Here is a 14,695-nt window from a genome sequence, read left to right as displayed (position 1 = left end):
TGATATATACCGTAATTTTCGGACTACAAGCCGCTACTTTTTTCCTTCGTTTTGAATCCTGCGGCTTATAGTCCAGGCATGTTGGACAACAATACAATTGACAGTGGGTGGCAGCAGAGGCTGAATGTCTCCCCCAAGGGAGCAGTGATGGCCAAATGAGGCTTCTTGAAGCAATAAAGTTTTGCTTCCAGTTGGTTCAAATCTTCATGGGGGTTCATTTGGTGTTATGACAGACTTTTATAACTTCTAATATAGTGAGAAAAGGCTGCATCTTATAGTCCTGTGCGGCTTATCTATGAAAAATGCCGTTTTTGTGTCAAATTCGGTGGGTGGTGGCTTATACTCAGTGCGCCTTATCGTCTGAAAATTACGGTAATCATTTCAATATTTTGTCAGACCACTACTCTTCACTACTATTCTTCTACAGACATGATGCAAATACAGTGTTTTATCTACAGGGCCATATCGAACATAGAGGACATCATCGATGATAACAGCGACTCCTCCTCTTCATCCAGTACACCTTCTCAACGACAAAGTGATAAAGATACAGTGAGTTTGTGGATGTTAGCCCCTCAAAATTTGACTTTCCTTGACATTTCTCTTTTGTTCTCCAAGCGTATAGTGTCGTGGATTAATGATATGTTCCACATCAGGTAAGCTATTGAAAAACTTAACTGACTAATGCAATTTTAAATATGTTTTTGATTGTATTACTGTGATCTCATTGCAGTGAAAATGCAATAAGGAGGAAGTGTGAGGGGGATGTGATTAATTATTTGTCCTTCCAGCGTCACATCATTGGTCTGTTAATAGTTTTGACTGCATTGTCAATGGGCGTCATCTTTCCCTTAAATTATTCAGGAACACGTTTTGGTAAGTTTGTGGGAAAGCTTTTAATATTTTGTTGCTGACATGTTGCGTGACAAGTGAACTCCGAATTGTAGCACTTTTGTCGAAATTCAATTTTCATTTTGCCCGTTAGGCATGCTTGAAAATCTCCACTGATACTGTTAGTAATGTTCTAATATCCGTTCTAATATCCGTCCACAGAATCGGACCGTTATTTTGGAATAACGACTATTGATAATATGCATAAGTAAGTTATTTCTCATTTCACTAATTTAAATGCATTTCTCTGATTGAATGAATGAATGCCTTTATTGTCATCTTTTTGCCCAGTGAGCTAGGTTTGTGGGTGCACAATGTGTTTTCTGTATTTTACCTCTTCTTGACTGTATACAGCATGAGAAGGCACACGTGGAAAATGCACGACAGAGATGACGAACGGGTGGGTGGCATCGTTGTCATGAAAAACGCCTAATAGTCTGTTTGATAAAATTGCCCACAAATGACTGATTTGTATAATGACACAAGCCAAAAAGTTGCAACATAAAACAAAGCCTTTCATTCCTGTAGGCGAACTCTACATTGATGGTGACTGGAATCCCCAAAGATGCAGAAGCAGTGGAGATAAAGCATCACTTTGAGTAAGGGCTACTGAGGATTTTTCTACGGATTGTTTCTCCTCTTTTTAATATTTCACCATACAGGTAATATGCATTTGATGAAAGCCAGGTGGTAATTTCACTGCGCACTACATTAATGTCCCTCTATTTTATGGACAGCCTTTAGCATTTATAACAAAAAGAATGTCTTCATGAATCTTTTGTTTTTTTTTTCCTTAATACTTTTCAAGTCTCTCTCAACCCAAAGTTATCTTGCATTGTCAAGGGCGTAGGTTTGGTCTCAACATTGGTAGGGACGATATAACAGCATAACCTGCATGTACACTTTTTGCTGGGTACAGGACATTAATAAGACCAAACAGATTTGGTGAATGGGCGTTAGAGCTACACTTCTCAAAAATATAAACCCAATTAATTGATAGGTTAAATGATCAATGCCAAATCAATCTGTATTAACTTATGCTAACTTTCCTTTGTATTGGTTCAGGTGATATACCGTTCGATTTGAACATTCGTTTTTAAAAAAAAACTACGAAAGAAACTTTTATTTTTTTTAAAAACTTGCAGAATAAATGTCAACGGGAATTTAAATAGCAATATTTGAGCAGAACTTAATTTTTTTTGTTTTTCTCAATTGCTTTGGTACGTTTCTCAGATCAGAATTGAAATTCTCAAAACTACTTGTTCAATCCTCGCAAAATCGTATCACTAGTGCACATCAAAAAAGCAGTTTCTCATTTCTTTGAGCAAGTTGCAGATGTTTTTTGTGCATCCATGCAAATGTCACATTGATTAGATTAGATTTGATTAGAAAAAAGATGTCAACTGAGTTTGCCTGGATTTTTAGAAAAGGATACAAGCTATCACACAAGGCATCTACTAAACTCTTACTAACTGCTGCAGTGAATAAAATCAGCTGAGTTGCATGACATACTTAAAACTGCTGGTTACAATTCTTTTTTTGAACGTTTCTCACTTTCATTGCTTTAATCTTTAATAGGCAGGCATATGAATACTGTCATGTGGAAGATATACGTATCTGTTATGACTTCTCAAAACTTTTGGAGCTGTTTAATAAACGGTAAGTGTTCAGCCGCTTATATGACTATTTGATTATCTTCATCCCATCTGTGCCCGAGCAGTGGTTTGAAAAAAATGTTATGTTTTGTGTACAGGAAGAGGGCGGAGAGCCAAAAAAACCACTACCTTAAACTGCAGGCTCAGGGCACCACTGCAATGATGACTCCAAAGTTTTGTAGGCATTTCTGGTGTTTCAAATGTTACAAGCAGGTCAGAACCACATCATCCTAAATTTGACACTAACTGCAGGGTCGTTTTTGACTATGTGCAAGAGCTGCTGTCAGTCAGTAATAGTGTTGCACCGATACCATTTTTTGGCCCCGATACCGATACCTGGCTGTGCAGTATCGGCCGATACCGATACCATACCGATACCACCCGGTTTATATATATATTTTTTTTTTTTCCCCCAAAGAGCTACATAATTGGATGTGAAATCATTGCTATCAAGGCTTTGTCAGGCTTTTGCTTACCTTTGCAAAATAGGAAAAAGACTAGTACAAAGTATAATACTAGCCCAACAGTAAGAAAGTAAAATAAAGTTAATAATAATAAACTCTGAATGAACTGAGTAAACTTTTTTTAAACCTCTCAAAAGCCAAGCAGTGCAACTTTCATGAAATTATTGTCACATTCTGCTGCTGGTTAGATTGTGTTTTGTTGCTGGGCTGTTAGTGGGGGCGTTCCTGACGTCGCACCTGAATCCAATGCGGGCTCATCAACGCAGCATTTAAGCACGGGTGAGCTCAGAGAAGACTGGCGAGATATTTGCTTTGCTGATCGCCATTTCACATCTCGCACTATAGTCTTGCTACATTTGCTTGTTACGCCCCTGCATTGGGTATTTCTGTTAGTGTGCTGCACTCGTTTGTAACCTCTACCCTGTGCAGGTATTTGAGTGTTTTTATTTTGGCTTTTTGGCTCGCTGCCTATCGTCTTAGTTAACCTTCGAGTTTGTAGTATTGAGCTCCGTCGACCTGCTGTCACGGATTCCTTTTGTTATTTCTACTATCCCGCGATCGCGTGTTATTTTTTGTTTGCAATCATTAAACCCTTGTACATATCCCCCGCTTGTTGTCCGCTTCGAGGTCCAACCTTGTTTCCGCATTTGCGGACGCTAACAATTATAAGTAATAATAATTGACCACAGCATCCCGTCTCTCTATTAGCCTCCTTTTTTCTATTTCTGAAAGGTGGCAACCCTACTTTGGAAACAGTTCCCAAATTACTGCAGCATTTCTTTAAGTAAAAGACAAAGTAAAGATGACGTAGTGAACTGACCAGAGATTGTTGCACCTGTCCAGCGCCCTTCCTCTGGATAGCAGAGCTCAAACTCGTTGTGTTCGTTCACGTTTCGTCTTCAAATGTTTTATCAGCTTCGAGGTATTGAAACTGGCCGATTTAACTCCACATCTCGAAACTTTCAGGCCGCAAATCTTGCATGCAGCCATTGATTTTAATTGACGGGATTTCTATTTTGAAATATTTCTCGGCAGCGCCATGTCGGCCTTGTCATTGGTCAGAAGTGGCTATTGGCCGCCGTGTCGGCCTTGTCATTGGTCAGAAGTGGCTATTGGCCCGTTTTCATTGGTCTGGAGCAGGCCAATAGCGATAGCTGCTTGGTGTTCACGTGTCATCACACAACACAGAGACAAAGTGTAGTGAGCGCCAGGAGAAAAAAAAAAGGCTGCGGTCAAATGTTATAATAATGGACCGGTAAAAGGTATCGGCGCCGTCTTTGTTGGTACTCGCCGATACCACCATTTTGGGCTGGATCGGCGCCCCCTACCGATACTAGTATCGGTATCGGTGCATCTTTAGTAATTAATATAATTTATTGAAAAATTAAAGTGCCAGAATGTACAGTGGTATGAAAAAGTATCTAGATCTTTTGGAATTTCTCACATTTCTGCATAAAACCACCATAAAATCACCATCAAATGTGATCTGATCTTTGTCAAAATCATTGTAGCACCAAAAAAAAAAAATGTCAGAAATCTTAGTTCAAGAATAGGTATGGTTGAAAGCATTAATTGAAAGCAAATTTTGTCTTGATTTTGGTGAAAAATTACCAATTTTTTTGTAGATGTATGGGTTGAATAAGAACAAATGGCAATATTTACGTACTTCAAGTAAGTGGAATAATCTGGCGCTTTCATCTGTTAACTAGTCTTTAACACTCAAAACAAGATGGGGAAAATTATTTGACTAGATTTAAGAAGAATAATCTGATTAAGACGTCATGAATTTACAGCGTACTGAATTACTGACTGACTGACTTCTTGTGAGTGTGGTTTTGTGCATGTTTAAATTATCATCTAACCACTGTGCCCTCATGATAAGCATGCTTACTTGACATCACTTGTCCAATTGTCCATGGTGAAACTGATGTGATCGGCATGTTTTTCACGAAGAATGGTGGTCGTATAAACTGCATTATTTTTTTCATCCGGGGGTTTGGCTTTCGAGTCATTTCGGTAAAAAAACGTCTTTCGTCAGGAATCTCCTCCCGCCTGTGCCCTTCAATCCGTCCGGCCGGCAAATTAGCACCCGCACCAGGCCTCTGTCTGGCCGTGGTGCTCGATGAGTTGAACCGGACTAACCGGCAGCTACATTCGTACCGGATATCCGCCCGCCCCGGCCGGCTTGCCACGGCGTATTCGGGGCCCGGCTCTGCTCCAGATGGAGGCGCACGCCTTGTGTCCTGCACGCAGTGGGAGAACGCTCGAGAAACCGGGGTGTTCGCCGGAGGTCCTGCAAGGACCGGCCAGGGCGGCGGCCTCCGTCGGAAGACGGCTACTTGTCAACTGTCAGTCTTCTGCCGGTGTAGTCGGTTTAGCCTTAGCTGGAGTTTACCACGCGCTTTGGGCTGAATGAGGACGCTTTTTTCCGCCTCGTGGAACTTCTGCAGTGCATGTTTTGCAGATGGCGAGAGCGTCGTTTTTTTCCACACACGGATAAATCCAGCCATGCTGGTAACAGCCGCCATGATCTCCAACTGCTTCTGTTGTGTAACTCCGCCTCCTCAACCCCTCCTCCCTCAGGGGCTTCAGAGAAGGGAGGGGTTGAGACGGCGGTGCTGAATTGGACAAAACTCCTTCGGATGCGCACATTTGCAGGCTAAATCAAGTATATATCGGATTGCATTGTCGGTTGAATTTTTTAAAATCTGGATTATCTTTGTGACGTCATAATTGCCATTATCAGCCGATAATTATCAGTAACCGATATTATTGTGCAGCTTTACAAAAAAGCTCTACTTTTGTCTCATTTGACCAGAGAACATTCTACCAAAACGTTTTTGGCTATCTCAGGTAAGTTTTGGCAAACTCCAGCCCGGCTTTTTTATGTCTCTGGGTCAGAAGTGGGGTCTTCCTGGGTATCCTACCATAGAGTCCCTTTTCATTCAGACGCCGACGGATAGTACGGGTTGACACTGTTGTACCCTCGGACTGCGGGACAGCTCGAACTTGTTTGGATGTTAGTCGAGGTTCTTTATCATCCATCCGCACAATCTTTCGTTGAAATCTCGTCAATTTTTCTTTTCCATCCACATCTAAGGAGGTTAGCCACAGTGCCATGGGCTTTACACTTATTGATGACACTGCGCACGGTAGACACAGAAACATTCAGGTCTTTGGAGATGGACTTGTAGCCTTGAGATTGCCCATACTTCCTCACAATTTTGCTTGTCAAGTCCTCAGACAGTTCTGTGGCCTTATATCCATGCTCAATGTGGTACACACAAGGACACAGAACAGAGGTTGAGTCAACTTTAATCCATTTTAACTAGCTGCAAGTGTGATTTAGTTGTTGGCACCACCTGTTATGTACCACAGGTAAGTAACAGGTGCTGTTAATTACACAAATTAGAGAAGCATCACATGATTTTTCAAAGGGTGCCAATACTTTTGTGGCCTATTTTTGGAGTTTTGTGTAAAATGATAATGATTTAATTTTTTTTGTCCATCTCTTTTGTGTTTTTTAATAACAAGCAAAATAAATGAAGATATTACGCCCAAAGCATTTGTAATTGCAATCATTTTCTGGGAGAAATTGAGCATTGTCTGATGAAATTGCAGGGGTGCCAATACTTTTGGCTAGCAGCGTACAACATGTCTAAAACAACAAGTTGAATTGTGAAAGTAATTGAAAAACAGTGACATTTATCCCTTTAATTGTTTTAGTCTGATTAATCGATTATAAAAATAATCATTAGTGCAGCCCAATGCCATAGAATAGAATAGGCCTCTTTGTCCTGATTGGCTTGCCAGTAGAAGGCGACCAATTTTCAAAGGGTGCCAAGACTTGTCCGGCCCACTTTTGGAGTTTTGTGTAAAATGATAATGATTTTTTTTTTTCCCCATCCTCTTTTGTGTGTTTTTTTTTTTTCATTGCAAGCAGAATAAATGAAGATATTACGACCAAAGCATTTGTAATTGCAATCATTTTCTGGGAGACATTGAGCATTTTCTGACAGAATTGCAGGGTGCCAATACTTTTGGCCAGCAATGTAGATATTTTAATGTTTTCGGGAAACAAACACACACACACAAAAAAAAACCTTATTTTTTCTTGGGAGCTCCAGGGGGAGCCCGGGGGAGATCCCTGTGCCTGGGCGAAGCTTTCCTGTCTTTCTCTGTTGTCGTGGCAACAATTTAGAAGTCAGAGATATTACTAAGGCAATTATGGCTAACGATGTTCAAGCCAGACTGTCATTATTGCGATATTATTTTCTCCTTAGTCACGCGGATGAATTATCACGTTGTGTTCATACCATACCATTTTCGCGTTTGGAGGACAGAGGGCGCTCAAACAGTGATTATGGCTGCAGCGCTTGGGGGCACATGCATTAATAACGTAATAATGATGATGACTTAATAACCTTGATAAGGGCACCTGCTCTTTAAGAAGGCAAAGACCAGTGCTTGAGCATCACCTGGCATCTATGTGTGCACGCCAGTAGGTGGAGGGGTGACACTGATTAACTAAAATCGACCCTCCGCAGGAAGAGGCAGTCGAGTATTACGCCAAGCTGGAGGAATCATTATCGCAGATCTTCATGGAGGAGAAAGCGAAAATTCAGAAGAAACATTTACAAATGGTCTTTGTCACTTTTCAGAACGAGGACATAGCTGAAAGGTAAGTCCTATTTTATAAGTTGTTTCCCAAGAAACATTTAAGGCTGCTCTGTAATTGGATGGTGTGTTATCTGGAAACATGGCTCATTTCAGAATCTTAAGGGACTTCAACATGTGCATATATCGTGGCTGTCACTGTCGTCAAGAATCCAAGACCTCATCGATGAGCGTCAAGCTTAAGACAGATAAGTGGACTGTCAGCTCTGCACCCGATCCACATAATGTCCTCTGGTAAGATGACATACAAAAAGACATGACTTGTGTTTCGCTTTATACCTGGCTGCTTCTGAACAGCTCTTATATCATAGGAACCATCTGGCAGTGGGCGGGATCTTGTGGTGGCTACGCTTTTTTGTCATCAATTTTCTACTCATCCTCCTCCTCTTTTTTTTTACAACTCCGACCATCATAATAGCCACTTTGGATGACTTCAATCTTACTGACACATTGGAAACCCTAAACGTGAGTTGACAGGTTTAGAATCAGTGTAGAATATTAGGCTTTTTCCACAGAGCGCCATAATCTCACCAGTTGTAGATAGCACTGTTTTTTCCAACCCATACTGATTTGGTGAAATTTTATAGCCAATTTTCTGAAAAGCATAAATCAGACAATGAACATTGTTGTGTTCCAATGTTCTTATTGTGATTTAAATTCAGTGGCATTTTGAGATACTGTACCAGATTACCCAACTATATTGAACTCAGAAAATGTGTTGGCTAGTGAGTATATTAGAAGTTAACCCTCCTCGTTACGGGTAAAATTAACCAATTTTGGGTACATCATTGCCAGTGTTGTTAATCTTTAAAAAAAAGTAATTAGCTACAGTTACAAACTACTTGAGTTGAGTTAAACTCAGTTACCTCATTGTAAGAGTAATTAGTTACTCAGCAAACTAAGTGATGTTACTTTTCATCTTCTACATGTTATTACATTATGCATTCTACAACATCTTTCACATCAAAGATGTTTATATATCAACTGAGTGAATTGAACTGTTTTTTTTTGTTTTTTTTTTAACATAGGTCACACTTTTGACATTTTTTTTAAAATTCACTGATATAAGAGTATAATGTTAGACAAACTTAAACTTTCAAATGCTGTGAGAAAAAAAGCCTTTTCGTTTTTCCTGCTGTACTGAACCCGCACCGAGCCGTGACCCCCGTATCGAGGTACGTACTGAACTGTGACTTGTGTGTATCGTCATGCCCCTGATATGTATAGATATATTTTCAATATGCAGGTGAGGCTCTAAATCCACTGCCTCTCCTGTTTTGCTCTAGTTGTTTCGATTAAAAAACATCACACAGGGTTCATGGATTCGTCATTCAAGAAAAGTTTAGGGCAAGTGACTATTTTTGGTAATAAACCCCATCCCACCCAAACTATTACCGTAATTTTCAGACTATAAGCAGCTACTTTTTCCCCTCATTTTGAATCCCACGCCTTATAGTCCAGTGCGGCTTATTTGTTGATTTAATTGGGTTCGTAATAAACACTTTATTTAACAGTGGTGTAATAAGACCGTCATAATAATGACATGACACTAACATTGGCATTACTGAATGTTTATGACATATGTCATTAAGTGTCATCCGGCAAAATATGTCACTTTGTTATGTCCAGCTTGGCTCTTATACATCCATTCCAAGTGAATTGCCGGAAGACACTAAATGACATCTGTTATAAGCATTCATTAGTAGTCATGTCATAATTATGATTGTCTTATGACAGTCTTATGGCGCCACTGTCAAATAATGTGTTACCAAATACCACAACTAGCAATTACTGAAACAACTGGAAGAGTAACTGAAGAAATAATTAACACAGAACATGAATTTTGATTATTTACATCTGTGGCGCTGCAATGCATGCTAGGAGGCATGTTGGACGACAACAGTGTTGACAGCAGGTGGCAGCAGAGGTTGACTGTCTACCCCAAGGGAGCAGTGATGGCCAAATGAAGCTTCTTGAAGCAATGAAGCTTTGCAGCCAATTGGCTCAAAGCGTCATGGTGGTTCATTTGGCCTTTTGACAATCTTATGATGCCACTGTCAAATAAAATGTTACCGGTTAATATCTTTCGGCGTAAATATCCCATTATACAATGAGGACTGCTGCGGCTTATACTCTAGCATGGCTAATCTATGAACAAATGTCATTTCGTGTCAAATTTGGTGGGGTGCACCATATAGTCTGAAAATTACGGTATATTGTGGCATCTGCAAGAACAATGCCAAATTGGTGATGATAATGCACATGCAGCAGGAAAACAGTACATTATTTTCAATTAATTGTACTCACCTGGACGCCACAAACGATGTTTAAAAAAAAAAAAAAAAAGTTGTAGGAGAGTTAAAGATGATGCTCACCACGCTAAATGCTAATGCTAAGGAGACTGTGAATGCTATGCTCCGAGCCACCTAGCCAATCATCATCACATTCGCAACGGCGTCACCCCCCTAACCCTCCCCACTCTGCACTCTCCAGGGCAGGCAGGCAGATGTCTGACAAAATTGGACAACTTGCGCTTCATTCAACCAAATTGTAGTAACACGCACCTTCACATCCTCAGTAACGCTAAGGGCGTTGCAAAGATGGGAAAAGTAATTAATTAGATTACCGTATTTTTTGGACTATAAGTCGTTTTTTTTTCATAGTTTGGCTGGGGGTGCGACTTATACTCTGAAGCGACTTATGTGGGAAATTATTAACACATTATTATATCATTTCACATGTTATTTTGGTGTTTTGGAGTGACACTGATGGTTTGATAAACTTGTTAGCATGTTCTTTATGCTATAGTTAGCTGAATAACTTAATAGCTATGTTATGTTAACATACCAGCCACGTTCGCATTTCGTTGTTCATGCATCATGTCACATTATCATACTATACACTTATTCAGCATGTTGTTCTCTATTGTACTTTTATTTTAAATTGCCTTTCAAGACGACATATCTGTTCTATGTGTTCGATTTTATCAAGTAAATTTCCCCCCCAAAATGCGACTTATATATGTTTTTTTCCTCTTCGTTGGGCATTTTATGGCTGGTGCGACTTATACTCAGGTGCGACTTATAGTCCGAAAAATACGGTACTCACGACTGAAAAAAAATGACACCGTTATGGACAACTCTGGTCACTGCAGTTCCAGACAGATGAATTTAACAGGAGAGTTCACAACATCAAAGTTTACAGACTCCACTTCACCAAGATTATGGCTATCGTTTTTATTTTAAAACCATGTAAAGATCATGTCTAGTCATGGTAGATGTTGCTCTGAAAAGGATTTAAAATTACCATGTTCAATGTGGTACTCCCATACACTTCAATGAATAATATGAAGTGCAGCCATTGCACCAAAAGTTTCTTTTGTAATTTTGTCCTATATTTGGTTGTTTAAAACTGTCTGTAAAAATAAAACGAAAGCTTTGCAAACTGGCCCAAAAGGCTTCCGGCTCAATAGGCCAAATTGATCCTCCAGCCTCACCCACAATTAATATATTGGATTTAAAAAAAAAAAAAAAAAAAAGTTGTCGTCTAGCTTACAGAATATCCAGTGTCATATACAGTGGTATGAACAGGTATGCTAACCTTTTGGAATTTCTCACATTTCTTCATAAAATCCCCATCAAATGTGATCTATCTTTGTCAAAATCACACAGATGAAAAAACTGTCTGCTTGAAACCACCCAAACATTTACAGGTTTTCATATTTTACTGGGGATAGTAAGCAAAAAATGACAGAGGGGGGACAATTAAGTGGTGAACCATCACATTTAATATTTTGTGGCCCCACCTTTGGCAGAAGTGACTTCAACCAGACGCTTCCTGTAGCTGCAGATCCGTCTGGCACATCGATCAGGACTAATTTTGCCTCATTCTTTCCTCACAAAAAGTTCAGTCAGATTCCTGGAATGTCTGGCATGAATCGCAGTCTTTAGGTCATGGCACAGCATCTCAATGGGGTTCAAGTCTGGACTTTGACTTAGCCACTCCAGAATGTGTATTTTGTTCTTCTGAAACCATTCTGAAGTTGATTTACTTCTATGTTTTGGATCATTGCCTTGTTTCAGCATCCATCCTCTTTTTAGCTTCAACTGTCTGACAGAAGGCCTCAGCTTTTCCTGCAAAACATCCTAATAAACTTTTGAATTCATTCTTACATTAATTGTCCAGGCCCTGAGGTAGCAAAACAGCCCCAAGTGCCTTTTTGCGAACATGAAACGAGCAACAATGTGTAGACAGCAGTGGCTTGCTCTGTGGAGTCCTCCCGTGAACACCATTCTTGGCCATAGTTTTACATATACTGTAGTCGATGTGTGCACTTAGATATTGGACTGTGCCTTTGATTTCTGTAACCCTTTAGCAGACACTCTAGGGTTCTTTTTTACCTCCCTGAGTATTCTGCGCTGAGCTCTTGCCGTCATCTTTGGTGGATGGCCACTCTTTGGGAGAGAAGCAACAGTGCCAAACTCTTTCCACTCGTAGACAACTCTGACATTAGATTGATGAACATCCAGACTTTTAAGGATGGTTTTGTATCCTTTCCCAGCTTTATACAAATCATCAATCCTTGGTCGCAGATCTTCAGACAGCTTTTTTGACCGAGCCATGATGCACATCATTCAATGCTTCTCATCAAGACAATTCCTACCAGGTTGTTTGTTTTCTAGTGGGCAGTGCAGCTTTAAAGCACTCATCAGTGATTGGGCACACACCTGACTTAAATTGTTTCGTAAAAAATGGTTTCAATTACATTTTAAGTCTCTTTAGGCAGAGGGTTCACTTATATCTCCCCCTTCTGTCATTGTTTGCATGCTATCTTCATTAAAATATGTACTTATGGATAATTGGGTGGTTTCAGTTAAAGCAGACAGTTTTTTTCATCTGTGTGATTTTGACAAGAATCAGATCACATTTGATGGTAATTTTGTGCAGAAATGTGAGAAATTCCAAAAGGTTCAGATACTTTTTCATACCACTGTACAGTAGTTGTCTTCTCAGTTTACTCAAACACTGATGTCATATTTTTTAATAATGTACATAACTCGGGATTCTCGCACCATTTTAAAAGTTTTTTTTAAGACCAGTGTTGTTAATCAAGGCATTAGAGTATAACAGCGTTTCTAACGGCGTTATTTTTTTCGGTAGCGAGTAATCTAATTAATTACTGTTCCCATCTTTGCAATGCTGTTATCGTTAGTGACAAAGATGCAATGGCGTAGGTTTCGTCTCAACATTGGTAGGGATGTTATAACAGCATAACCTGCATGTACACTTTTGGTGGGGACGGGACATTAATAAGACCAAACAGATTATTGAACGGGTGTCAGGACTACTATTTCTCACAAATATGAACCTAGTTAATGGATAGGCTAAATGATCAATGCAAAAATAAATTGTATGTATCATTGTGTATATTGTATTAACTTATACTAACTTTCATGTGTATTGGTTCTGGTGATACACCTTTCAAAAATAATTGTGAAGCACTGGTTTAACTGTTTTCACACTTTTGTTCATGTGTCTAGTTCATATTTTACTGGATTGCTTACTGTTCCTATTTCTTTGTTTTATTTAAAGCACATTTCCACATTATTTAGAAGTGACTCTTATTTGCTTTGTGTGCTTGCTGTGCCTGCTGTTGATGTTTCTAATGTTTTTATGTTTGTAGCCTCCTCTTGTGTATGCAAATCCAGCAATGTTGCAGCGTTCAAAGCAAATTCTCCTTTGGGATGATAAAGTTCATCCTGATACTGACAGCATGTTTGTATATGTACTTCATGAATACACAGCTGTTGTGCTTTGTACAAAAATCCCTTTAGTGCATCGTTATCCAGTGTTTTGTCTTAATTACTCGATATGTTGGCCTGCTTTATCCCCAGAATCCACTGGTTACTCAGTTTTTACCCACCTTCCTCCTGTGGTTGTTCTCCACCTTGCTCCCTACCATCGTCTACTACTCATCTAGTTTAGAGTCCCACTGGACTCGGTGAGGTTCCACAATCCAGACTACCCAATTTTTCATGTCCTGAGTATGCATTAATCTAGTCTGTGCTATTCCTCTTTCCACAGGTCAACAGAAAACCAAGTGACAATGCATAAGTGCTATATTTTTCATACCATAATGGTCCTGCTACTGCCCTCCCTAGGCATTGGCAAGTAAGGTTGTTGTTGTTTTTTCCCCAAATTATTATTAGTGTTGTGAAAAAAAAACGAATTAAAAATTGAGTCTTGCGGTAAACCAAACTCTTATGATATTGAACTGTTTCCTGCAGTTTGGAGTTTTTTTTCAAATGGATTGTTGAAGCTAAGTTCCTGGCTGATGCGACACGTCAATTTGCGTAAGTAGTACGTGCCTTCTGCCATCAACAAATGCCTCAAAAACCTGCATGTTCGATAGCGGTGGTACGCAATTGTGGTCACTTGGGATACAAGTTTACCACACTCGTCTCGCAAAATGTTTTTACTTCAAATGGTAATTTCTCTTTGAAATTAATAGAACAGGAATTTTACAGCCACCTGAAAAATCATGTTACCTGGCACAGCAAAATGAGCCACAATTGCCCATTTTTCAAAACAGGAGCTAGGGATGTCCCGATCCAGGTTTTTGCAATTTTGATCGATACTGATATTGTTTTGCACTTCCGATCCGATACCGATACTGGCCGATACCGATACCAACCTATCTGAGCATGTGTTAAAGTTTAAAGTTATTTGGCCTCTTTACTTAGTTGTCAGACTCATGTTCAAAAAGGTTTTAGTACTCTTGATAACAACTAGCCAGCTGAATTAGGTGGGTTTGAATAACACACAACGGTTGGTAACAAGAAACTGACCTGTTTATTCAGTGACAAACACAAAATATTATAAATAACAAACAGAAATGGCATAGTCAGTAAAACGTGCAAATAATATTGTAAACTGTCTTAAAAAAGCAAAACACACAAACAACCTCAGTGGAAAATCCCACAAATCCCCCAAGCTATTAGATGCTTT

General features: G+C 39.5%; 2 protein-coding genes across 2 annotated transcripts in view; both read left to right on the top strand.

The window, feature by feature from the left end:
* The first annotated feature begins 429 nt into the window (after positions 1-429).
* Positions 430-1,008, top strand: LOC130923234 (CSC1-like protein 2). The gene is made up of 4 exons (XM_057848777.1): positions 430-552; positions 619-656; positions 734-876; positions 986-1,008. The coding sequence occupies exons 1-4, from the start codon at positions 430-432 to the stop codon at positions 1,006-1,008; spliced, it is 327 nt and encodes a 108-aa protein (XP_057704760.1).
* A 58-nt stretch (positions 1,009-1,066) lies between these two features.
* LOC130923173 (CSC1-like protein 2) overlaps positions 1,067-14,695 on the top strand; it is a 40,149-nt gene continuing 26,520 nt past the window's right edge. Inside the window, exons 1-11 of the mRNA XM_057848686.1 lie at positions 1,067-1,099; positions 1,183-1,291; positions 1,420-1,490; positions 2,470-2,550; positions 2,645-2,759; positions 7,558-7,691; positions 7,784-7,921; positions 7,999-8,152; positions 13,582-13,688; positions 13,772-13,858; positions 13,975-14,040. Coding sequence (XP_057704669.1) covers positions 1,092-1,099; positions 1,183-1,291; positions 1,420-1,490; positions 2,470-2,550; positions 2,645-2,759; positions 7,558-7,691; positions 7,784-7,921; positions 7,999-8,152; positions 13,582-13,688; positions 13,772-13,858; positions 13,975-14,040 — 1,070 coding nt within the window. The 5' untranslated portion in view covers positions 1,067-1,091. The remainder of the gene's footprint in view (positions 1,100-1,182; positions 1,292-1,419; positions 1,491-2,469; positions 2,551-2,644; positions 2,760-7,557; positions 7,692-7,783; positions 7,922-7,998; positions 8,153-13,581; positions 13,689-13,771; positions 13,859-13,974; positions 14,041-14,695) is intronic.

This window comes from Corythoichthys intestinalis, chromosome 10 (genome assembly GCF_030265065.1).
Source record: "Corythoichthys intestinalis isolate RoL2023-P3 chromosome 10, ASM3026506v1, whole genome shotgun sequence".
Classification (NCBI taxonomy): domain Eukaryota; kingdom Metazoa; phylum Chordata; class Actinopteri; order Syngnathiformes; family Syngnathidae; genus Corythoichthys; species Corythoichthys intestinalis.
This window is presented reverse-complemented; position numbering and strand designations above follow the sequence as displayed.